The sequence below is a fragment of the Microtus oregoni genome, unplaced genomic scaffold (assembly GCF_018167655.1).
Source record: "Microtus oregoni isolate MIOR12 unplaced genomic scaffold, Mior012 000003F_ref0000135, whole genome shotgun sequence".
Classification (NCBI taxonomy): domain Eukaryota; kingdom Metazoa; phylum Chordata; class Mammalia; order Rodentia; family Cricetidae; genus Microtus; species Microtus oregoni.
This window is the reverse complement of record NW_024543062.1, coordinates 57540858-57564658: the sequence shown is the minus strand read 5'-3', so window position 1 is coordinate 57564658 and position 23801 is coordinate 57540858. Positions and strand designations below refer to the sequence as shown.

At 49.1% G+C, this 23801-nt stretch overlaps 1 protein-coding gene across 1 annotated transcript in view; it reads left to right on the top strand.

Annotated features, from left to right (window-relative positions):
- Window positions 1–23801, top strand: part of Tmem163 (transmembrane protein 163) — a 184765-nt gene extending 160964 nt beyond the window's left edge. Inside the window, exons 6-8 of the mRNA XM_041648202.1 lie at window positions 13826–13937; window positions 20228–20369; window positions 23663–23801. Of these exons, the coding sequence (XP_041504136.1) occupies window positions 13826–13937; window positions 20228–20369; window positions 23663–23723 (315 nt within the window). The 3' untranslated portion in view covers window positions 23724–23801. The remainder of the gene's footprint in view (window positions 1–13825; window positions 13938–20227; window positions 20370–23662) is intronic.

The following is a 23801-nucleotide window of genomic DNA, read 5'->3' as shown; positions in this document are numbered from 1 at the left end:
ATCACACCTTAACCACTCCCCTCAAATCCAAGCTTCCTTGTCACAGCTCAGTTCTACCCTGACAGGAGAAGGCCCAGAGACTGTGTGTGGCACCATGGGTAATGCTTGCCTAGCAAGTATGAAAGAAAGCCTGGGTTTGAGCCCCGGCACCACACAAACTGTGTCTAGAGGGGCAAATCAGCCACGTAACCTGGCACTGGAGAGCTAGATATTGGAGGATTGGGAGTTGAAGGTCACCTTCAGCTTCATAGTGAGTTTAAGTACAAACGGTGCAATTCTCAGAGTGAGCTTTAGTACCAGAACATGTCAGTGTATGTGTGTGTACACGTATGTGAGGGTATACAGGCCTGTGAAACTAGAGGAGGGCATTATGTATTCTCTATCACTCCCCACATTATTCCCTTGAGACTGATTCTCTCTCTGAACCTGGAGCTCACTGTTTTTCATCTAGGCTGGTGGCTAGCAAGCCCTAGAGATCTTCCTGTCCCCACATCCCCTCCCCTGAAGGGCTCTGGTTATAGGTTATAGCTGGCTGTATATGTAGATTCTGCGATCTGAACTCAGGTCCCTCCTCATATCCACTCCCCAGTTCACAATGGGTCCATTTTCAACTAGAAATCTGTGTAGCCAGGAGGTACTCAGCTGTGAAGTCAGCTGGCTTTGAACCTCCAGAGTGTCACCAGCCCCTTGGGGTTTGTCTGGAAGCAGAACTGAGCCAGCTGGTTCTGGGGTGAGCCGCAAAGCAGGCCTGGGGGGTTTGTGCAGCCAGGCTGCCTTCATAAAGGGCAGAAACCTCCCCTTCCACCACACCTTTGGTCAATGAGGCAGATTCTGCAAGAGACTTCTCTACAACTCTGCACTGTTCCGAGTCTAGAAGTCGAGCAGTAGGCTGTGCTATGGTGTGAGCCAACACTTGCTCGATGCCAGCAGCTGGCTATTTACTTATTTACAGTACACAGCCAGCATCTAGTGATGGGGTGTGGTTCAGTCCGTAGAGTGTCCTTGCCTGGGTTCCATTCCCAGCACTGCCTTGAACTAGGTGCGGTGGCACAGTCTTTGCACTTGGGTGGTGAAGACAGGAGGATCAGAAGTTCAAGGTCATCCTCAGTTACACCGTGAGCTTGAGGGAAACATGGGCTATGTGGAATATTGGCTCTAAAACAGACAGATTAATAAATAAATAAAAATAAAAAGATCGAAAATAACTTCTGAACAAAAATGTGCATCTTCAGAAATCTGGGTCTCGGATTGCCTTACCCACTGCATTTTACTTAATTTTTTTCATTGATATATCTATGTTGTTTAATGCTAAGATGGAGTGCTTTATTCTGTTTTTCTTCTTTTTTATTTTGACCATGGGTTGCTTCTAAAGGGTCACATCCTGTTTTGACTCTGCAGCTGCTCTCATGAGGAAGGGCAGGCCGTGAGCTTTTCCTTTTCGTGGGACACGGGCTCTGAAAGCTGAAGTCTAAGACTGTCGGTGGCTGGTGGCAGAGTCTGGGTTTGAGCCCTGGTCTCTTTTGCTGGACTGCCTCTGGCTCCCGGTTCCATGGGCTTGTGTGTCTTTGTCTTTGCTGCCCACTGGCTTTCAGGGCTTAGCCCTCTCGAACATTTCGCCCCTCTTCCCCTCCCTCCCTTCATCCCTCCCTCCCTCTCTCCCTCCCTCCCTCTCTTCCTCCCTCCCTCTCTTCCTCCCTCCCTCTCTTCCTCCCTCCCTCTCTTCCTCCCTCCCTCTCTTCCTCCCTCCCTCTCTCCCTTTGTCCCTCCCTCCCTCCCTCTCTCCCTTTGTCCCTCCCTCTCTCCCTCCCTCCCTCCCTCCCTCTCTCCCTCTCTCCCTTTGTCCCTCCCTCCCTCCTTCTCTCCCTCACCTTCTTTTGCCTCACTTCTCTCTTCTTCCTCACTCTGTTCCTTCTCCTCCTCCTTTTCCTGCTCCTCACATATGACCCTTGGCACTGTGTGACTCCTCCCACAAAAAATAACTCAATGTAGTTTTAAAAACTGTAAACTCATCCTTGTCTGGTCACTTCCTGCTTGCCATCTGCTCTGTGTTGACCTTCATCTGCTTCCCTGGTCACTTGCATGGTAGAAACATCCCCGCCTTTACCCCTGCTTGGTCTGCCCCTGTTGGTGGGATCTCTCGAGCATGGCTTTAGAGCAGTGGTTCTCAACCCCCCTAGTGCTGGGGTCCTTTCGTACAGTTCCTCATGTTGCTGTGACCCCTAACCATAAAGTTAGTTTCCTTGCTACTTTATAAGTGTAGTTTTGCTACTGGTAATGTAAATAGCTGTGTTTTCTGATGGTCTTAGATGATCCCTGTGAAAGGGTCATTGGACCCCCAAAGGGGTCGCAATCCGCCCCCCCCCCAGTTGAGAGCTGCTGATAGAGACAAAAGCATCTGACAGAAGGAAGTGAGAGAACGGCTGTGTCTGAAGGAACAGCAGGGACACGGGGCTAAAGGAGCGTTTTCCTGGTCTTGCTGTCCATAAGTGTCTCATTGGCCTCTGCAACGAGGGTCTCATTTGGGGAGGGTATTTCAACAGGTCCCACAGGTCTCCAGTGAGGTCTCTGAGGCTCATAGCAAAGGTGTTAAAGATGTGAGATCGGAGATTCCAACTGTAAACTGAAGTTCCCAGAAGAGAAGAAAATGCTTCCCACCCAGCAAAGACTCTTCAAGGCTGATTGACTGATTTCGTGATTGGGCTGAGTTGGAATGCTGCCAGTCTTAAGCCAGATCGTGTGTGGCTGTTTTTAATCTCTCATTAACAACTGTCTTTGCTTGCCTCCGTGACTGACCTACCAACACCCATGACTGCCAAAGCTGGAAGATCATGGTAACCTGACCACTCATTCCAACCCAAAGCCAGACTGTCATACACAGCGTCTGAGACGATCCTTACAGAGACGTCCCCAATTTTCCGAACCCACCTACCTGATATTCCAGGCCATATATTTAAAAACCCCTTGACTTATGACTTTCTTTATTCCGTTAGTGTAAAATCTCCGTGAGGTAAAGACACTTACCATGCCAGCTCGACAGCCTCAGTCTGATCCCTGGAGTCTGCACAAACTTGGAAAGAAAAAACTGACTGTGCAAAGTTGTCCTCTGACTTCCATATGTGCACTGTGGTGTACACATACACACACACACAACACACAGACACATACAACACACAGACACATACACATACACACACAGACACATACAACACACAGACACATACAACACACACACACAGACACATACACATACACACACACAAACACAGACACATACACATACACAGACACACACACAAACACAGACACATACAACACACAAAATACACACACAAACACACACAAATTAATTATCATTTTTTTAAAAGGCAGCTGGGTCCTGAGAAATGACACCTGAAGTTGACCTTTGACCTCCACATGCTTGCACGCACACCCATAGAAGAATTCACAGTCACAGAATTTGTCAATGTTGATCGAAACGTGTACTTGAAGCACAGGGGCTGTGCTTAGCCACAAGTGGCCTCTCATTGTGAGGCCAGCTAGGAGCCCACTGAGATCTACCCAGGACAGATGAGTCGCCATGAAGACAAGGTTTGCTCTCCCAGTGGTGACCCAGACACTCTGCTGACGATACTGTTTACCTGTGCTATAAACAGATGGCGTGGAAGACAATGTGTTTGATTAGACAGGAAAGCTAAACAGGGAGCTAAATATAGCAGCAGTCCGCAGAGGATCTGTGTGGGAAACACGCGTGACCTCATGGCACATCCCATGAAGGACCCTGGCACTTGGGCTCCTGAGTGTTCATCTGCATCAGCTTCTGAGGTGTGAGCGGGTCGTCCTCCTGCTCTCCTGACTGTCAGCTCTGGTTTCCTGGGAGACTCAGGAGTCTCCAATGGGTCTTTTTCCTGGCTCGGGGAACCTTTGTTTTTAATGAGTTTGTTGTATCTGTGAGCAACCCGCCATGTTGCTTCATCCTGTCATAATAGGTATCGTTGTGTTTTCTTCCTCTGAAACAGTGTTCTTTAGCTTGTCGCCTCAGACCTTTGGGACATTTCCGTAGTGGGTGGAGGTGTTGGACTGGCCACCATCTTTCAACAAAGACACATTCTGGCTCAAGGGAGAGAGCCGCAGACTCTGAATGGTCATGTGAATGATACACAGTCTCAGAGGCAGTGAGTGGACCCACGTTTCCTGACAGCTGTTCGAAGGCTCTCCCTGAGGACTGAGGGTTGCAAAGCCAGGCTCCACAGAGAGCTTCTAAAGATGGCTGTGTGAGATCCCCTGGAGCTGGAGTTCAGGTGGTTGGGAGCCATTCAGTGTGTGGGCTCAGAACTGAGCTCAGGGCCTCTGGATGAGCAACAAGCACTCTTAGCTGCTGAGTTAGCCAGCCAGCTCCAGCTAGGAGCATTTAATATTTTTTCTGTTTTGTCCTCAAACGACAAGAGCCGTGAAATGCTCGCCTGTGGGAGGAGCTGGCCGAGGTAATTTGCATAGAGGCCCGTTTTCTGCTTTCCACTTTTCCTCTTCTGGGTCTTGTAGGTATGTGGTGGTTTTAGTTTCTGAGATTCTTGACGGTAACTCTTGGGGACCAGCTCATTTGCAGGCTGCGAGGATGAATGTGTGGTGTGTGAGGCTCCAGTGGCCTCGACTTATCGTGAAATCTGCTGGCTGTGGCACGGAATATGTACATATTGAGTGTCAACACCCAGTGAACCCACTGCAGTTGGTTGAAGACCCTAAAGACTGAGCCCAGGTCTCCCTGAGGAAAGAGGGGGTCATTCCGGCTATGGGCGTTAGCGTCTGTTCTGACCACCCTGCTGCTTGGCCTTGCGGGCTTCTAACTGCAGACTCACCAGAACCGCCTCAGCTGATGCCTCTCAGTAGCTGTCTGCCATAGGCAGACTTTCTCAGGCTGGACGCTGACCGAGACAGCCGCAATTACTATCCTGAAATATTCTCCTTAAATGTCTAAGATGACAGCTGGGGAGTGCCTCACTATGGTAGCCCAGGGTGGACTGGAATATATAATTCTTCTGCCTCAACCTTTCAAAGGCTGAGATTATGGGTGTGGGCCACCAGGATGGGCTAATTACTTGTTTTTCTCTAACTTAGACACACACACACCCTAAGTTGTTTTACAAGGTTCATTATTTAAAAAAAAAACACTTAACCTCTTCCCTAGAGACAACATTTATAATTTTTAGACATCTCCACATCACTTTTATATTTTATTTTAGTTTTTATTATTAGAGTATACTTAAAAATATTAATTGTGTGTCAGTATAATTGGTTTTCTTTGTTAGCTCACTCTAGAAACTTCCTCACAAACATGTTCAGAGGTGTGTCTCCCAGGTGATTCCAGAGCCCAGCAGACCGACCATCAAGATTAACTGTCACAGGTTATGTGATGTAATGTTTTTAGGAACCCCGAGGAGCCTCTTCCTTTAAATGTCATGATCATCCGGGGAGGAGGGTGTAGCCAGGTAGTCACCAGGGAAGGAAAGCATGGGCCCAGCCAGGTGGCTCATCTCTGCAACCATGGCAACACCCAGATATTAGAATACTCGGTTTCAGAGATTCACATTCTCATATGAGAAAGCAGAAGTGTGTCTGATGCCTCATTGAGCAGAAGCCAGGACGCACCAGGGGGTGTCAGCCAGCCTCTCAGAAGGTCCCACTGGACCCCTGGACAATCATAGCGCCTTTGCTGGCAAGGCTGTGGCTTCCTTCCATGGTTCCTATGACCCTCACATCCGTCTCAGCTCCGTGAACCCCAGGAAGCTGGCACCTACTCTGCTCACTACCTGGCAGACCCTCACCTGTCAGTCTGTCGGGGCTGGGGTGGCCCAGTCTGTTTCAAGCCCATAAAGATCCCCAATGCTCCCTGTTTATCACACCACCATCCAAGCATCAGTGTTCGACATCCTGACTTCCGAATGGCCTGATGCTACCTTACAAATTCCCAAGCCTTCCAACGAGAACACGGGGTAATTTGTCAATATGATTTAATCACCAGCGGGGAGTGAGGCTTGTGCTTGGTGCTATTTCCCCACCTCTGAGGGGGCGGGGGAGGGTGGTGACGAAAAGTTCTGAAGATGAGAGCGACGGTGTTAATTTCACCTGGGGCCGTAAATCGATTCTCATGCATTATTCAGCAGGCACTGGCATTGCCCTGGTGGCGCTCTGACAACATGCAGTGTCAGAATGGTTTGAAATCTGTCCTCATTAGGAAGGCAAAGGGCGCCTTTTTGCAGGCATAAGCAGGCGAGCCTCCAGAGTCCTTTCTTACCCCCTCATTGCCTATGAACAGAAAAGTGGGGGTCACCAGGGGAAGGCTGGATTGGCTTTGCAGATCCGGCCTCTGTCTGACATTATCAGGGACAATGCATCATGTCCTGGACTTGCAACTGTTACTGTCACCGCCCATAAAGAATAAACCACACACAGGAGGTGACAACTGGCACACACTATTGAAGAAATTTCATTTTGACACAAGGATTTCCTGTGAGCAATGGCATGAATACAAATGCTCTGAGATGCAGCTGTCTCGGGAAGATGGGAGTGGTGCCTGGGAGGGCAGAGAAACTCGGTCATATCGTGTTAGAAACTGCGGCAGGCAGGTGTCGGGTCCTGCAGACCATGGGACACCTGTGTCCCAGGATAGCTGCGAATGTGGCCCAACACAAAACTCAGGTGACAAATAGTGTTGAATGTTGGCCGTCCTTGACTATGTATGGAAACATGTGAAGATGAGAATCATGGAGAAGATGCGATCAGATGTCCTTACTCTGTGCTGATGGGCGGGATACTGGGTGAGCGTGGCATGGTGAGAGAGGGTACGTTCCATGTTGTACATCAGGTTGGAAGAGATGGAGTTGCGTGGAGATATCCTGACGGCCAAGGTCATTAGACTGACTAAGAGCCTGTTGTCGCTCCTGCAGGAGGCAGCATAGTCAAGCCTCCACCTCTGCTCATTTCTCTCTGGCATTTGCTTCTGGTCTCCTAAATAAGGGAACAGCGTTAGATCCCATGAGGGTTAATCTTGGTTGTCAGATTAATTGTATCTGGAATTGATCTTTGGGCAGCACTGTGAGGGAGTCTCCAGGAAGGATTAATAGAGACGGAAGACCCTCTCTCGGAATGGGTGGTCACCTCCTTGCCTTCACTTGTTGCTGTTAGGTGCCTTTGTCCCATCGTCACTGCTGCCCCTGTCCTTCCCCACTATCAGAACCCAGCTTCTTCAGCTTCCCAAAGTAGACCGAAGACAGGCTGCTTTTAGGAGTCCTCCACGCCTTCAGCACCAGATCGGGACTGCTGGGGCATGGACTGAGCAGCCGCTGGGTTCTCAGTCTTACACGTGAATATCAGGTGCATATGGCCACTGCCAATTTAATTTATATACATGTGTGTATATGTATATATAGTGTAAATTATATACATGTGTGTATATACATATATGTATGTAATGTATATGTATATATGCATGTGTGTGTATGTATAATCATTTCTCTTCCTCTAGAGAACCTACAGACCCTATGAGCTGTCCTCCCATTTGTTAGCTCCTTGTAGTAACAATTTTTCCACTGGGAACATAATGGAAAACTGCTTTACGCATGAGGAGCCTGGGTGGAATTACTAAAACAAAACAGAAATGAAAAAAAAAAAACATTTTGTGGTAAGAGCTGAGACCAGTAGATTGAGTATCAGGGCCACACAAGACAAGACACTGAAACCTGCAACCTCATGCAGGAATCTCAAAACCACACTAATAAAAGAATTCAGAGCCAGGCAGTGGTGGCACACACCTTTAGCCCCAGCACTCAGGAGGCAGAGGCAGGCAGAGGTCTGTGAGTTTGAGGCCAGCCTGGTCTACAGGGCAAGTTCCAGGACAGCCAGGGTTACACAAAGAAACCCTGTCTTGAAAAATCAAAAAAGAAAAAGAAAAAATAATTCAGACTGAAACTTGCTTACTGTGTGGCCAACTGTATAAAATCCAAGATCAGGAGAAATTAATATATAGGCTTGAAATCATAAAGCAATTATAGGGGACTGAGTTGGGGACATGAGGGAACTCTCTGGGTGTTTTGGTGAGGTTTATTTGTATTTCACCACTGACACAATCAGATTCAATCTCCAAAATCTTTATATTAAAGTGTTTTATTATATTTTGATTTATTTAGTGCAGGGTGGGGTATGTGTGCCACAGAGAGAACATGGAGTTCAGGAATGTCTTGAGGGAGTCCTTTCCTCTTATGGGTCTGGAATTGAATTCGGAGAGGGTCAGACTTGACACCAAGTGCCTTTACTTGCAAGAGACCAAAACAGGATGATCCCTGTGAGTTCCAAGCTAGCCTGGGCTACATAGTGAGTTCTTGGCCAACCTGAGCTATACTAGTTTAATTTCCAGACCAGCCTGGCTACACCCTGAGACCCTATATTGTTTACTTTTCTTGTTGTGACAACACATGTTATAAGAAGCAGCTTAAGGAAGGAAGGGCTTTTTCTGGCTCACGGTTCAAGAGGAACGCAGACCACCGCAGTAGTGAAGGCGTGGTGGCAGGAGTGTGAGGTTACTGGTCACAGTGTAGCTGCAGTCAGGAAGCAGAGTGAAGACAGAAAAGCAGGACCATGCCAAAAAACCTGAAGGCCGCCCCCTGGTGACCCATTTCCTCCAGCAAGGACTGGTGTCAAAGATTCCAACAATGTCCCAAACAGCACCACCAGCCAGGGACCAATATGCTCAAATGCATGACCCTATGGGGGACATTTCCACTTGACAGCAAAACCCTCTGAAGATGAGAAGGATTGCATTCAGGACCACCTGACTGAGGAGGTGTTGTTTTCAGAGAGAAGGGTGACGATGGAAGGGCATGAAGACACACCGAGCTTCCAGGCAGGCAGAGGAGCCTATACAAAGATGGGATAAGAACACACAGTATCCATACTGAGGGACCAGAAGGAGGTCAGCATGACTCCGGCAGAATTAAAATAGCAGGTGAAGGCCGAGGGGGTCAGCTCCATCCAGTAGCTTTGGCTGGCCTGGGATCCTCTGATCTGTTGTGGAAATAGAGAATTCTATCTCATGGGGACTTTGATTTATCAGCCCACATGCTGTAAGCTGAGGCAACGCTGGGGCCTGGCATCTCCCAGGAGAAAAACTCACTGGAGAACCTGGTCTGACTGGCAAGGTCCTTAACCTCGCAAGCACACAATGACAGATGTCACACGTCAGCACTAGAATCCTCACCTAGCTCAGGTTTTATCAGCTCCTCTCTAATTGCCTTTGAGTCTTAAAAAAAGAGCTGAAATTTTCTCCACCTTCTAGTCTGGGCCAAAAAATCGAAAGGGTGGGTGGCCTTTGTTAGACTGTGAGGGAGAGCCAGCAGATGTGAACTCGGAGTGCAGGTCTTCGCCAATGGGTTGAGGTCACCCCCACCCCACCCCTGCTCTCCAAGCCTGTTTCCTTAGTGCAGTGTGAAGTGGCTTCTCCCTAGGGCTGGGTCCAACTCTGCTGCTGTGTGAGGTCATGGATCCCTCTTCACCGCAGGAGGGAGGCTTTCTCCTCTGGTGTGGTCACATGTGGAACTCAGATTGTTTCCCTGATTCATTCTGCTAGGTGAGATGGGGTTAATCTTGACCCAGATTGGAGTGTAGGATTCAAAGCTTTGTATGTATGTGCCTGTGTGCATGTTTGTGTGTGTGCGCAGGTATATGTCTGTGGTGTGTGCCTTTGTGTGTATACAAGTAGAAGACGGAACAACTGTCTACCTTATTTTTTGAGGCAGAGTTTCTCACTGAACCTGTAACTCACCCATTAGGCTAGGTTGTTTGGCCCATGAGTCCTAGGGACCCACCTGTCTCTATCCACTTCCTTGGCACTGCGATTGTGAGGGCATGCCACAACGCCAGCTTTTTCATGCGGATTCTGAGGGTGGAAACCAGGTCCTCCTGCTTGCAAGGGGAACACACCACAGACTGAGCTACCACCTAGCCGAAACATGCTTTCAGCATCTAGAATCTTCCAAGTTCTTGGATTCCTCTACCAGCTGTTGGTCCTGCCAAGCTAAGGTGTTGTTTTTCACAGTTTGGGACCAACAAAATTGGAAAATTAGAGTCTGTCCATTATTTGCTCTTCACAAAGACATGCCACTCACGTGGACTGATCAACAGCCACTGTCACATGCAATCTGAAAGACAAGAGGCATTTGAGGGCAGATGAGGTGGCTTCTTATAAGATGTCCTTCAGCATGGGTCAGGCATTGCCCTAGTTTGGTTTCTGATGCTCTGATAAAACACTATGACCAAAAGTAATTAAGGGGAGAAAGGGTCTCTTGGCTTGTCATTCTGGGTCACATCACAGTCCACCACTGAGGGAAGTCAAGAGAAGAACTCAAGCAGGAATCATACATAGAAGAAGGCTCTCTTGGTTATCTTGCTTCTTTTTCTCCCCCTCCATCTCCATCTTTTTCTCTTCCCTGTCTCCCTACCCATGAACACACACACACACACACACACACACACACACGGGCAGTTTCTCTGTTGAGGTTCCCTCTTGTGGCTCTAGGTTGTATCAAGTTGACAATAAATTGAGTACACACAGAGGCTAGAGAAACGGTTTGGTGGCTGATAGCATGGATGGCCCCCAGAGGACGTGGGTTCAGTACCCTTGCACCTGTGTAGTGACTTACAGCTACCTATAACTCCAGTTCCAGGGGATCCAATGCCTTCTCAGGCCTCTGCAGACACTAGGCACAGGCATACATATGCATAGAGCAAAACCAAACCAAACCAAAACCAAAACAGCAAACAGTTGAGGGGCACAGACACTATCTCAGACCATTTGGGCTACTGCCACAGAGTACCATGGACTAGGGTTCCGTCTGCAAGCAATGCTTGCTTCGTACATCCTGGAGGTAGGGAAGGCAAGATGCCAGCCTTGTCTTCTTGCCTTGTCCCCACTCAAGGGAGTTTTCTGAGGTCTCTTTATAAGAGGGCCACTACTCCTGTATGTGGTGGTAATACTGATTGTCACCATGGCAATATCTACAACAGTGGTTCTTTCCTAATGCTATGGCCACTTAACACAGTTCCTCATGCTGTGGTGACCCCCAGCCATAACATTTCCTTGCTACTTCATAATTATAATTTTTCTATTGTTATGAATCATAATGCAAATATCTGTTTTCCGATGGTCTTAGGTGACCCCTGTGAACGCGTCATTCAGCCTCAAGGCAGTCATGCCCCACAGGCTGAGAAGCACTGATCTACACTCACATTGGAGACAAGCTTCTAGGCACACCTGTGAGGGATTATTTAGATTTTTTTTTTTTTTTTGCCCTTCATGAGGGATTCTCATGACTAGACTCCTCTTTCTGAGGCAGACTGTTGATGGAGCCACTCCTGTGCAGGTGACCACAGCTCCTGAGAGTGCTGTGTATGTCCTGACTAGGGAGTCTCAGCCTGTGACCAAGCATCCTAGGTTGCTTACCAACAATGGGTATTTACTACTCACGCTTCTGGGATTGGAAATCCAAGGATCACGGTACCGATGCTTTGGCATCTTGTGATGACTTGCTTCCTGGTTCAAAGATGGCTGACTTTTCTGTGTCCCCATGTGGACAAGTATTAGAGGTCACAGTTCCGTGAGATGGATTATTTGAAGATAATTATAAATCTGAAAATGTTTTAGCTCAGTGTTTCGTGTTTGTAGATGTAGGTTTGTATGTGTATGCATTCATATGTGTGCAAGTGTACGTGTGTGTGTGTGTGTGTGTGTGTGTGTGTGTGTGTATTGGTCTGGGCCTGTTGATTAGATCGATCCTTCTGGCCAGTGAACCCCAGGGATCCAGTCGTCTCTGCCTCCCCAGGTCTGGGATTGCATTGTACCTGGCTTGTTTTTTGTTGGTTCTGGAGATCAAACTCAGACCATCCACTTGAGGGGATAACACTTCACCAACGAGACACACCCCACCTGTGGACACTTCAGAGCCATGAAGAATCTATGTGCAGAGGGTTCATGTCCCCCACCAGTGTCCCCGTATTATCATCTCACAACCCCAGTGTGTTCTCCCCATGATGGGCTCATAATGCTACAGATAAAGTCATGGATGCAGTTTTAATGTCCCAGTTTTTCCACTGATGCTTTTAGTCCCTGAACTTACCCTCAAATGCCACGCTAGATTTAATTACCAAACCTCCCAGTGTTCAGTCGGTGACAGATTCCAGATATACCTTTGATATGGGGGGAATGAAGATCAGGTGCTTTCTAAGTGATAATTTAGTTTAGGATTGCTTGATAGTCTTCGCATTAATCGGAGGCCATGGATTTGGGGTGAGTCACGACAGAGGCACAGTCCCATCTCCTCATAGGATGTGTGGTATCACAACTCATGTTAGCCTCAATTACTCGTCCGGGTGGAGTCTGGTGTCCCATCTCCTCATAGGATGTGTGGTATCACAACTCATGTTAGCTTCAATTACTCATCCGGGTGGAGTCTGGTGGGCTAAAGCCCTCTGGTGCTACCATTCCCCCATTTCTTTCATTTTTTATTACATTTTAAACTTAGAGTGTGTGTGTGCGCGTGCATGCACTTGAGTGTGCATGTATACTTGCCACAGCATGGGTGGAGGACCATGAACAACCTTGGCAGTCGGTTCTCTCCTTTTACCACATGGGCCCCAGGGATTGAGCTCATGCCAGCAGGCCTGGCAGCAAGCATCTTCACCCACTGATCCATTTCAGCTGCCTCCTTTTCCCTTCCCTTTGTTGGAACTGCTAGTCTTGAGGCTCTAAGTCCAAGGAGAGCTGGTGATCCTGGGGTAGTTGGTCCTCCTAGGAGGGAGAGTAGATAGGAATTTGTGAGCACATACAGTCGGAGCTGCTGCTGTCAATGGTGGGCGTTTGCGGGGTGGGGGCGGAGATGCTTTCACGTTGTACAGAAACCCCAAGTCCAGAGAGGTAATTTTTTAAAAAATGATTTAGTTTAGTTTCAATCCTGGCAAGGCAAGCTGTCTCCTTTGTCCCTGCGTCTGTCACTAGGATAGCAATTTTATTAATAAACTGCTAAAGGATGATCCTATTTCTCTCTAAATATCTGCTCCCGTGTTGAATTTCTGCTGGCAGTTGCATTTTAATCCTGGAGAACCTGGAGGCTGTGTCTCAGGGGAGCAACGCGTGGGAGCTCAAAGGGGATCTCTAGGGGCCTGATGTCAGGAGATAGCAATGAAGATGCCAGCCTTGAACATGTGACTCACCCATTTGCTTGCAAACGTTAATGCCGCACCTACAGGAAGTGTGAAAATCACGTCAACAGTGGACTATTTTTAGGCACCATTTTTTCCCACCTTGAAGATTATCTTTGAAATCTCAATTGTGTGAATGAAAAAAAAAACCCACATGGGTTTTAAGTATCTCTAAAGAGAAAGGATCCTGTGGCTAAACCAGTTTGTTCCGTGAGGAAGGGTTCTTGGGCAGTGCCGTGGTTCCCAAATTCTCAGTTGCCAGCTTTGTGAATTCTCTAGAGAATACTACTTGGACATCATTCTTGGCATTATAACCAATCCTGTAACAATCAATGATTGCTGTGTGCTTTAGCAGAACTGCAGGCAGGGGGAATACATAATGGCTTTGTAAATATTAGTCTGGCTATTTTTAATAATCCTTTCTCAACTCCAGGCACACAGGTGACCACCTGCGGTATACTGCCACCTGGCGGCAGCGTGTCTGACCCATCCCTTATACTTTACACAATGCTGGTGGGGAAGATGATTGCGCTAGCGAGATTTGACAAGATGACTTGTCAAAATCTGGAATGCTCTCTTCTAGGATGACTTCCTGTTCAGTGTCTCCATTTTAAGTGGGATCCTCTGCAGCGTCCTGGCTGTGCTGAAGTTTATGCTGGGGAAGGTCTTGACAAGCAGAGCTCTCATCACAGATGGTGAGTAGTGTAGGCGTTTCTTGTCTGAGGGCTGAGCTCTGAGCCAGGGCAGGTGCATCTGGATGCTGGTAGATGCTGGTCTTGCAAGTGAACTTGACAACTCAGGGATCCATTTACCACCAGCCCTATTCCTCAAACTTCTTACTTTGTGACTCTTGGAGCTCTCACGCCAAAGCAGGCGTCTACCACCCTAAGTTTCATCATATAAAACAGAGCAGAAATGACTGGGTTTCTTTTTTTCTTTTTGGTTTTTCAAGACAGGGTTTCTCTGTAGCTTTGGAGCCTGTCCTGGAACTAGCTCTTGTAGACCAGGCTGGTCTCAAACTCACAGAGATCCGCCTGCCTCTGCCTCCCCAGTGCTGGCATTAAAGGCGTGTGCCACCACCGCCCGGCATGACTGGGTTTCTCTTGGTTTCCTGAGATAGGGTCTCGTATGGAGCTCAGGCTGGCCTTGGACTTTCCTTTCTCCTATTTAGCCTCCCATGTATGGGGATTACAGATGTGTCCCACTAGACCTGGCCTTTTATTTTCTTAAGGAAAGAAATAGAGCTAGGGACATAACCAGTTCATAGAGTGCTTGCCTAGCATGCACAAGCCTTGGGGGTTCGAGCCTCAGTAGGGTATTGTCTGGGTAGAGTGGTGCACACCTGCCGTCCAGCACTAGAGACGTGGAGGTACAGGGGCCATAAGTTCAAGGTTACCCTTGTCTTCATAGTAAGTTCAAGGCCAGCACAGGCTACATGAAACCTTGCCTCACAAAGCAAACAAGACATCGGTCAAATTTATTTAAACTGAAGGATTGTAGGCTGAGATTGTTTTTCTCTGAGGATGTATCTATGGCCGGGTTCTTCAAGCAGAAGATAACAGAGCCTGGTGGGGCCTTGGTCTCTCTAAGCTGTGGATTCTGTGTCTCCCCCATCTGTGTTTCACCACCTGGTGCCTGGGGTGGGGGTGGGCCCCAGAGTAGTCAGAACGGCCTGCTAAGCTCCTAGGATGGAGACAGCACAGGCACTCCCACTGTCATTTCCAAGGTAGACCTATCAGTCCCCAGGCTCTGCTGGCTTGCAGAGGCCTGGGGTCTGTATGCCTTCTGCTGCCCCCACCTCCGCTGCAATGAAGCTTGAAGCCTGAGCATGAACTCAGTGGTCAGAGCCACCCCCAGACCTGTCCATGATCACAAAGACCACCTATGGCTGTGACAAGACACCCCAACCAATCCAACTTAGGGGGAAAGAGTTTATTTGGCTCATACTCCCAGGGCTCATCCCATCATTTCAGGTAATCAGGAAAGGGATTTGAAGGAGTTCAACATATCCACAGTCAAGGGCAGAGAGAATGAACGTGTGCTTGCTTGTTAGTGATTAGCTAGCTTTTCCACTCAGCTACAGCCCAGTGCCCAAATTCAGGGGCCGGTGCTGCCCCCTTCGGGCATTATTCCCACAGCAATTAAGTCAATAGGGACAATTCTCCAAACCTATAGGCCAACCTGACCTAGACAATCCCTTATTGAGACTCTCTCGCCCCTTGATGCTTGACTGTGTCAAGTTGACAACGACCATCGTTCGAGTATGACCTCATCTCTCTGCACTGATGGGCCTCGCGCCTGTGTATGTGGTTTTCCCTTATCCTCAGAGCTGCTTCATATTCAGATCTGTGCTTAGGCTTCCCTGAACTTCCGACTTCCCACCACCGTACTGAGTGTCTCGCTGTGTTGCACATACACGGAGAGGCCGAAGGACAGTCGTGGTCATTGTTCCTCAGTCACTGTCCTCCTTGGCTTGTGAGTAGACCAGACAGGCTGGCTAGTGAGCCCCTGCAATCCACCTCTCTCTCCCTCCCCAGAGCTGGGATTACACATGCATGCCACGATGCCTGGCTCTTTGGTTTGTTTTGTTTTACATCGATTCTGGGGAATAGAACTCAAGTCTCCATTTATGGACCGAGCTATCTCCTCTGCTCCCTCTGAGCTTGATTTCCTACCTAAGTGGATAGGTCCATCATGCTCAAACTGGAAGGAAACTCCAAAGAAAAGTCAGTATGTGGAACGAAAGTATTCGTTCTCAAGCAGATGACTGCTGATTGGCTTCCTCCAGGAAAAGGGGTTCCTACCAGCTGGAAAGGGGCTCTGGAAGTTAGTGGGGGCAGATCCCAGGGAATGACTGTTCCCTGGGCAGAAAGACAGAAGTATGGCTATTTTATCAAATATTTAAGTAGTTGGGAGACATGACTAATCCATTTTGAAGGCACTTCTGGGTCTCTTGAGTGGAGAGCAGAAGGGAGGGAGGTAGCCACTGAAGTGGGGACAGGGTTCTGGGGAGGCAAGGAGGTGGCCGCAAGAAATGGTTAAGAGGATGCCCCCCCATGAATAATGGCAGCAGACCCCTTCTCCTACAAGGGGGTGTCTCTGGCAGATGGAGCTATAGTAATTACAGCCATCTCCTCATTGTGCAGTCCAGAATCTGGGCTCCAGTTGTTCATTAGGTTTAGGGAGCTACCTGCAACCCTTTCTTCTCTCTTTGGAAGCAGAGTGGGGTCAGGATTGAGGGTCCCTGGCTATTCTTATTGTTGGGGGTCCATTTTTCAGTTATGAGAAGACAATATACTGCTCCATTCTGCCACCCTCAGTAGCCTGAGGCGTTTTCTTAGACTTTTAGGGATTTTAGTCCCAGCCACTTGGGATTGATGGCTTTGATGCTGGAAAGAATTTCAGAAGTAGCTGCTGTAGTAAAGTGGACTTGGTTGGCTTATTAAAGGTATTTTAATATAGGCTTCCAAGAAGGTGCTCAGAAGACAGTAAACACAGCCACACGAGGGGAGGGTGCCTCTCAGGGGAGAATACGAGAAGTAAGATGTACTCCAGTGTGGATGTGAAGTCCTCAGGGCACAGCAAGTGATTAGCTGCCATAGCATTGGCCATTTAGACCCTTCTAGTGTCTCTCAAGTTTCATCTCAACGGTTGCTAAGAACTCTCTCTCTCTCTCTCTCTCTCTCTCTCTCTCTCTCTCTCACACACACACACACACACACACACACACACACACACATTTCCTTCTCTTTTCCAACCTTCTGGAGATGTCTTGGATGGGACAATATCTTGATAAGGGGAAGCTAGGAGCCATGAGGTGATACAGAGGGTTAGTACGTGCTCTTTCCCTGAAATGGGCTTTCTGGTGAGATTCCCAGAAAATTCTAGCCTTGTGACTAAGATGGGAGAGAAACCTTAAGTAGCTGTCAGTTACCAGGAGATTCTTGCTTGTCTGCTGGTGAGTGGCCTTAGCTAGATGCCTGGGGAGGGGCTTCTTTCTCTTTTTGTCCCCCCTCTCCCCCCCCCCCTCCCGCTAAACTTTCCCTACATTTCTATCTTGCCTCACTTTGGTGCATGCCCTGTGGCTGTTCCTCTGGTTGAGGCAGAGCCAAGAATCTTCTCTCCCAACAGAGACCAGAAGTGACATTCTAGAACCCTTATCCTATGAGCTAGACAGCCCCTGACTTGTTCCCATGATGTCAATGCATCCTGGACTGGAGTTCTGTGGGAGCTGGGCCCCGCTGGCTCAGCCGGCTGGGTCCTTGGTGTGTGTGTGTGTGTGTGTGTGTGTGTGTGTGTGTGTATGGGGGACAAGTGTCTTGGCATTCAAGAAGCAGGTCTTCAGAAGAAAATGACAGCAGCTAGTGGGGGGGGGTGGAGCCAGGGGGTGGGGGAAACGGCCGGCATCTTCTTCATGCACCTCGGAGGCTCTTGGTCCAGCTGGTTGGTTGCTGTAGACATTCAGTAAGCATGTAAACATGCCCTCAGACAGAAGGTGAAGCCAGGAATGTAGCTCTGTTATAGGAGTGCTCACCTGAATGAGTAGAGATCTGGATTCCATTCCTAGTGCCTACTAAATCACCTACTAAACCGGGCATAGTGGTATAAGCCTGTAATCCCAGCGCTCGGGAGGAGGGCCGGAGGGTGGGCAGTTTCGGCTCATTCTTGGTGAGTGTGAGGCCAGCCTGGACTGCAAGACTAAAATAGCCCTGAGCACAACTGAGGAATCAAAGTAAGACAACTATGCAAGAGGCCACCTTGTGGAACTTTCCAGTAAGGGTTGGCAGTCTGAAGGAATCAGGGAACCCCCTGAGAAGAGGGGCCAGATGTCTCATTCCTTTCCAACTTGAAAACACTTGGAACCTCTGTGAAAATCCTTATCAGACTGTTCGGCATGGAATTAAAGATTACACAGATCAATTAGTTACACAGATTCCAATCTAGTCGTGAAAGTCAGGTCAGTGGCATCTCCAGTCAGCATGGCCCCCACTAGTCTGTGCTGTCAAGCCAGCCACAGGGTTTATTCACAGAGACTGGTGTGTGTGTGTGGGGGGGGGGGGGCACTCGAGAACTTTCAGGACCCTGTGATCGCAGTCTTGGCAGCCAGGGGCAGAAGCAGAGGCAGGGACAGAGGCAGAGGCAGGGGCAGGGGCAGAGGCAGGGGCAGAGTCAGAGGCTGGAACAAGGGCAGAGGTGGGGGCAGAAGCAGGGGCAAAGGCTGGAGCAGAGACAGGAGCAGAGGCAGAGGCAGGGGCAGTGGCAAAGGCAGGGACAGGGGCAGGGACAGAGGCAGAAGCAAGAGCAGAAGCAGAAGCAGGTGCTAAGGAAGAGGCAGAAGCAGAGGCAGGGGCAGAGGTAGAGGAAAGCTAGGCAGCCCAGCTAGCTCCAGGTTCAGTGACTGTCTTGAAAAACAGGATAGAATGTGATATGAGAATGACCGCTGAGGGTGACCTCTTCTCTCTCTCTCTCTCTCTCTCTCTCTCTCTCTCTCTCTCTCTCTCTCTCTCTCTCACACACACACACACTACACGTTGGTGGTGGTGGGGGACTGTGAGACAGTCTGGAGTCAGTCCCTAGTCCCTGTCTATGAAAGAGAAGACACTAAGAGTCAGGCTATGTCACAAGCAGAGGATCCCCCCCCCCCCACCCCCCCAGCATCAAGCTCCGTTGGCCTCAGCTGCTCATCAGGGAGGCTTTGGACAGCTGTCCGTGGTGCTGACTGATGAGGGCTGGATCAGTGGAACTATGTGGACATCTAGTGGCTGCCTGGGGAACTTCTCCTCTTTTCTGAGCAGCGCAGCAAGGCGGTCCTCCCCTCCAACACACACTACAGGGACAGCTGAGGTCACACCACACACCCTCCTTTCCTCTCCCCAGTCTTGTGGACAGTCACTAATTATTACAGCACCATCAGCACCCTTGTTCTGGGATATGGGAGACGGCAAGGAACGGGACAGAACTTCTGCCTCCCAGCTTAGTTTTCTAGTGGGAGATGGTAAAATACAAATGGCAAATAGGGAGGAAAGAACCATGAGAGAAACAAACTGAGGACAAGGAGGCAGGTGGGGCAGTCTGTAGAGAGGAGGAGTGTGCGCACTGCGTCCCCTGCTGGCAGGAGAGGGAAGCAACAGGCATGGGAAGGCCCAAACAAGGAGCGCTTCTGTTAGTTCAAGGCCCCCATGGAGGACATGGAATGGTTGGCAGTGGGGTGTGCATGTGAAGAGTTTGGGGTGTGACTAAAAATAGTAGTGTCTTTCTGCTTTATATTTTTTGTTACCACACCCCACCCTTATGTGTGTAGACACACATACATACTCATATGTGTGAGTGTATGTGCCAGGGGCATGCCTGTAGAGGTCAGAGGACAACATCAGGTGTTGGTTCTCACCTCTCACCTTGTTTGAGACAGTGTCTCTTGTTTGCCACTGGCCAGCGAGCTTCCAGGACTAGTCAGCTGTCGCCATGTCCCATCTTGCCACAGGAATGCTGAGCTCACAGACTCACAGACCCATGCCAGTGTGTCTGGCTGGGCATCGCTGCTGGGGGTGCACACCTCCCTAGTCTTTAAACTGTTGTTCAGACAGCTTGCAGCCTGAGAAGACAGTGGCTTCACAGCCCAGAGGTGTGCCTCCCATCTCGTCTCCAGTGGGCAAGCTATACAGGGAGAGGAAGCAAAGGTAGCCAGGCATTCATTCCGTGTAGTCTCGCCCACTGGGCCCTGTTTCTCCTTCATCATTTTTCCTCTCTCTGTGTAGCGTGGAGGAAACCTCCCCACTAAGAGCCTCGGATTCTTCCCGAGCCAGCTTTTTGGCTGGCATCCAGATTGGAGGTTAACTCAGAACAAACAATCCATTAGCAGTGTGTGTGTGTGCAGGTTCCATCTACGGAATGAAGCCTGTTATGTTCGTCTGTAGTCTATAGACTTGATCGCCTAGACTGTGAAATGTCCACTTCACATTGGTATGTGATCTGTCTTCTTTTGCAGGGTTCAACTCCCTTGTCGGGGGAGTGATGGGCTTCTCCATCCTCCTGAGTGCCGAAGTGTTCAAACACAACGCCAAAGTCTGGTATCTGGATGGCAGCATTGGTGTCCTGATCGGCCTCACCATCTTTGCCTATGGGGTCAAGTACGGCTCTGCTTTTAATCTTTGATCACCCAGGGGGCGGGGATGCTCTGAAAACTCTTCTTTCCCCCACCCCTTTTCCAGCCAGGAGATGAAGAAAGGGTCTGATGTTTTATTCCTTTGTGCCTCAGGCACGAGTGCTGTGTTTGCCATTCCTGGGGAAATGTGAGCAAACATCTTCCCACCCCAAATAGGGCACAAGAACTGGACCGAAGTGCTGGTCCCATCCATGTCTCGCTTGGTGCAGGTTCTTGGGCTTATTCACAGGAGCACAGATGAGGAGCTACTTAGAGGCCTGCAGGTTTTCTAGTTGACTTTCTAGTGCTGTGATCCACACCATGACCAAAAGCAGCTTGGGGAGGGAAGGGTTTATTTATTTATTTTTTAAATTTCTTTCTTTTTTTTTTTTTTTTGGATTTTTCGAGACAGGGTTCCTGTCCTGGACTAGCTCTTGTAGACCAGGCTGGCCTCGAACTCACAGAGATCTGCCTGCCTCTGCCTCCCGAGTGCTGGGATTAAAGGCGTGCGCCACCACCACCCGGCTCTTTTTTTTTTTAATTTATTTATTAAGCATATAATGTACTGCTGGCAAGGTGGTTGTGAGCCCCCATGTGGTTGCTGGTAATTGAACTTGGGACCTCTGGAAGAGCAGCCAGTGCTCTTACCCTCTGAGCCATCTCTCCAGCCCAGAAGGGTTTATTTAATCTTGTACTTCTGCATCACAGCAATCAATGGGGGCAATCAGGGCAGGGACTCAAAGCAGAAACCTGGAGGCAGGAGCTGAAGCAGAGGCCATGGAGGGGTGCTGCTTACTGGCTTGCTCCAACATGCCTTTCTCAGTTTTCTTTCTTACAGAACCTAAGACAACCTGCCCAGGGTGGATGGCAGGGCTACAAAGGGCCGGGCCATCCCATATTAATCATTAATCTAGAAAATACCCCTACATACGTACCTACAGGTCAACCCGAGGGAGGCATTTTCTTAATTCAGTCTCCCTCTTCATGGATGACCCCAAATTGTGTCAAATTGACCAACAAAATGAAACACAGCACAACTAGCCAGCTCAGTGGGTGACCTTCAACCAGCGCCACCATTGGAACGCCTCACCCTAATGAGCCCCTCATAACTGCATATATGCAATAGCCTGCAGATAGCCTTCCTATTCCATGTACTCCAGCATATCCCATGAGGCCATGGAAGCAGCTGGGGTAGAAGATGCGCAGCTGGGAGGAAGGTGTGGGGCAGGCTAGTGTGAAGGCTGGGATCTCAGGTGAGCGTCTGATGACCCATCCTGCCCCATCCTTCTCTAAGGGATGTCGACCGGCCAGCCCTTGAGGGTCGCCTGTGGGTCAGTGTCGCTGCCTTGAGTACAAAGGCGGTGGCTGTCGTGCCCAGAGGACAGGGCTGCACAGCACTGACCTTTCTCACAAGATTGGAAAAGGCCTCATGGGATACAGCCTTCCCTGTTGGGTGGTCTTCTACGAGTGAAGTGGGAACTCTTGGAAGAGAAAAGCCTTTTACACTTCAGACACTCATTTTCTTCTTCCTTGTTCTTTTTGTAAGCATTTATTTATTTATTTATTTTGTATACAATATTCTGTCTGTGTGTATGGAGCCGGCCAGAAGAGGGTACCATACCTCATTACAGATGGTTGTGAGCCACCATGTGGTTGCTGGGAATTGAACTCAGGACCTTTGGAAGAGCAGGCAATGCTCTTAACTGCTGAGCCATCTCTCCAGCCCTCTTCCTTGTTCTTTTATGCACTAAATGGCCCCCTTTCTTCCTCTATACTGTGGGTTCAGAATTATTATTATTACTATTATTATTGTTGTTGTTTATTTTTAAGTCCAGGTTGCCTTAGAGTCACTCTGTAGCCAAGGATGGCTTTGAACTTCTGATCCACTTGCCTTCATCTTCAGAATGCTATAATAAGGGTCTCCGTGATGCCCAGGTGAAGGTCATCTGAGCATCCTTCCTGTCACCTGATGCCATGTGTATTGCAGGGAATCAGAGAAGGCCAGGCAGAGGCAGCCCTAGGCTTAGCAAGGCTTTACAAAAGGGACCAGTCCTGGGGCTGGAGAGATGGTTCCATGGATAAAGGTGTTTGTAGCCAACACTGATGATCTGGGTTCAATCTCCAGGACCCATATGATTAAAGGTAGGAGAGAACTGACCTCCACAGTTACCTGTGGTGTCTGTGCAAACACACACACACACACACACGCACACACACACACACGCACACTAAAATGTAAAAAGAAAATGTAAATAGGCCTACTCCATGCAAAGGGTCACCCTGGATGGAGGCAAAGCCATCTTAGCATGGGGTCCACTTACTGAAAAAGTAGCCCAATGCCAGTCCCTGGATATGGCCTCTAAGGCTTGTCTTGTCCTTAGGGAGAATTGTTCCTGTCGAGGTGCTGTATTTTTTAAAAGTTAACTGATTCCTGGCATCCACTAGGGTACTGTCCATATTTTGAGGACCTGACAAGTTCTTTTCCAAAGCAGCACCACTGTGCGCATTCCCAGCAGCCATGTCTGAGGTGGTCCTTGCCAACACTTGTAACTATCTCTGGGTTTGAGGACTCAGGCATCAAAGTGAATGAAGTGTCCCAACACCTTACAGTGTGGACGAACTAACATGCCAGATGAACATGAAGGCCATATACTTTTGATCTGCAAACTTCAGAATAGATCCACTTGAAGAGTCACAGAGTAGATCATTGGTTGTTTGGGAAGAGATGTGGAAGACGGAGCAGGGGTAACCATTAGTGTGCACAGAGGATAAGAAGAATGTTCTGGAATTAAGACAATGTGGATGAACACACAGCCTCACATGGGTGCAGGAAACCACTGAGCTGTCTGCTTTGAAAGGGACAGTGACGTGGCATGTGGGCAGAATTAATAACAGCTAGACTCGGGGGCAGAGGCAGCTCAGGTGGGGAAGCACAACTATGTGAACATGATCCCTGTGACCCACATTGAAAAGGAGAGCCAGCTGAGGTGGTGCATGCCTGTAATTCCAGACAGGAAGAACATCACCCAGCCACCCCGCCTAGCAGGGTGCGTTCCAGGTAAAGATGAGAGACCCTGCCGGGGAAAATCAAAGTGGACAAACGGACAAGGTTATCTGACTTCCACAGCTCCCCCCCCTCCCCCCCGCCATGCATAAGCACACACCACCCATGCACCTGAACACACAGGAAAGGACACAGACGCACACATACACAAATAACCTCCGTTTCCCCAAGCTCTCCTGGTATCAAGGTGACCCTGCCTGTCTTCGTTTCTGCAGGCTCCTCATCGACATGGTGCCCCGAGTGAGACAGACGCGTCACTACGAAATGTTTGAGTGAAGGCGGCTGAAGGGGCGGCAGGGACGGCCCTGGGGAAGAGCGTCACCATGGCGACGAGAGGTTTCCACGAAGGCAGTT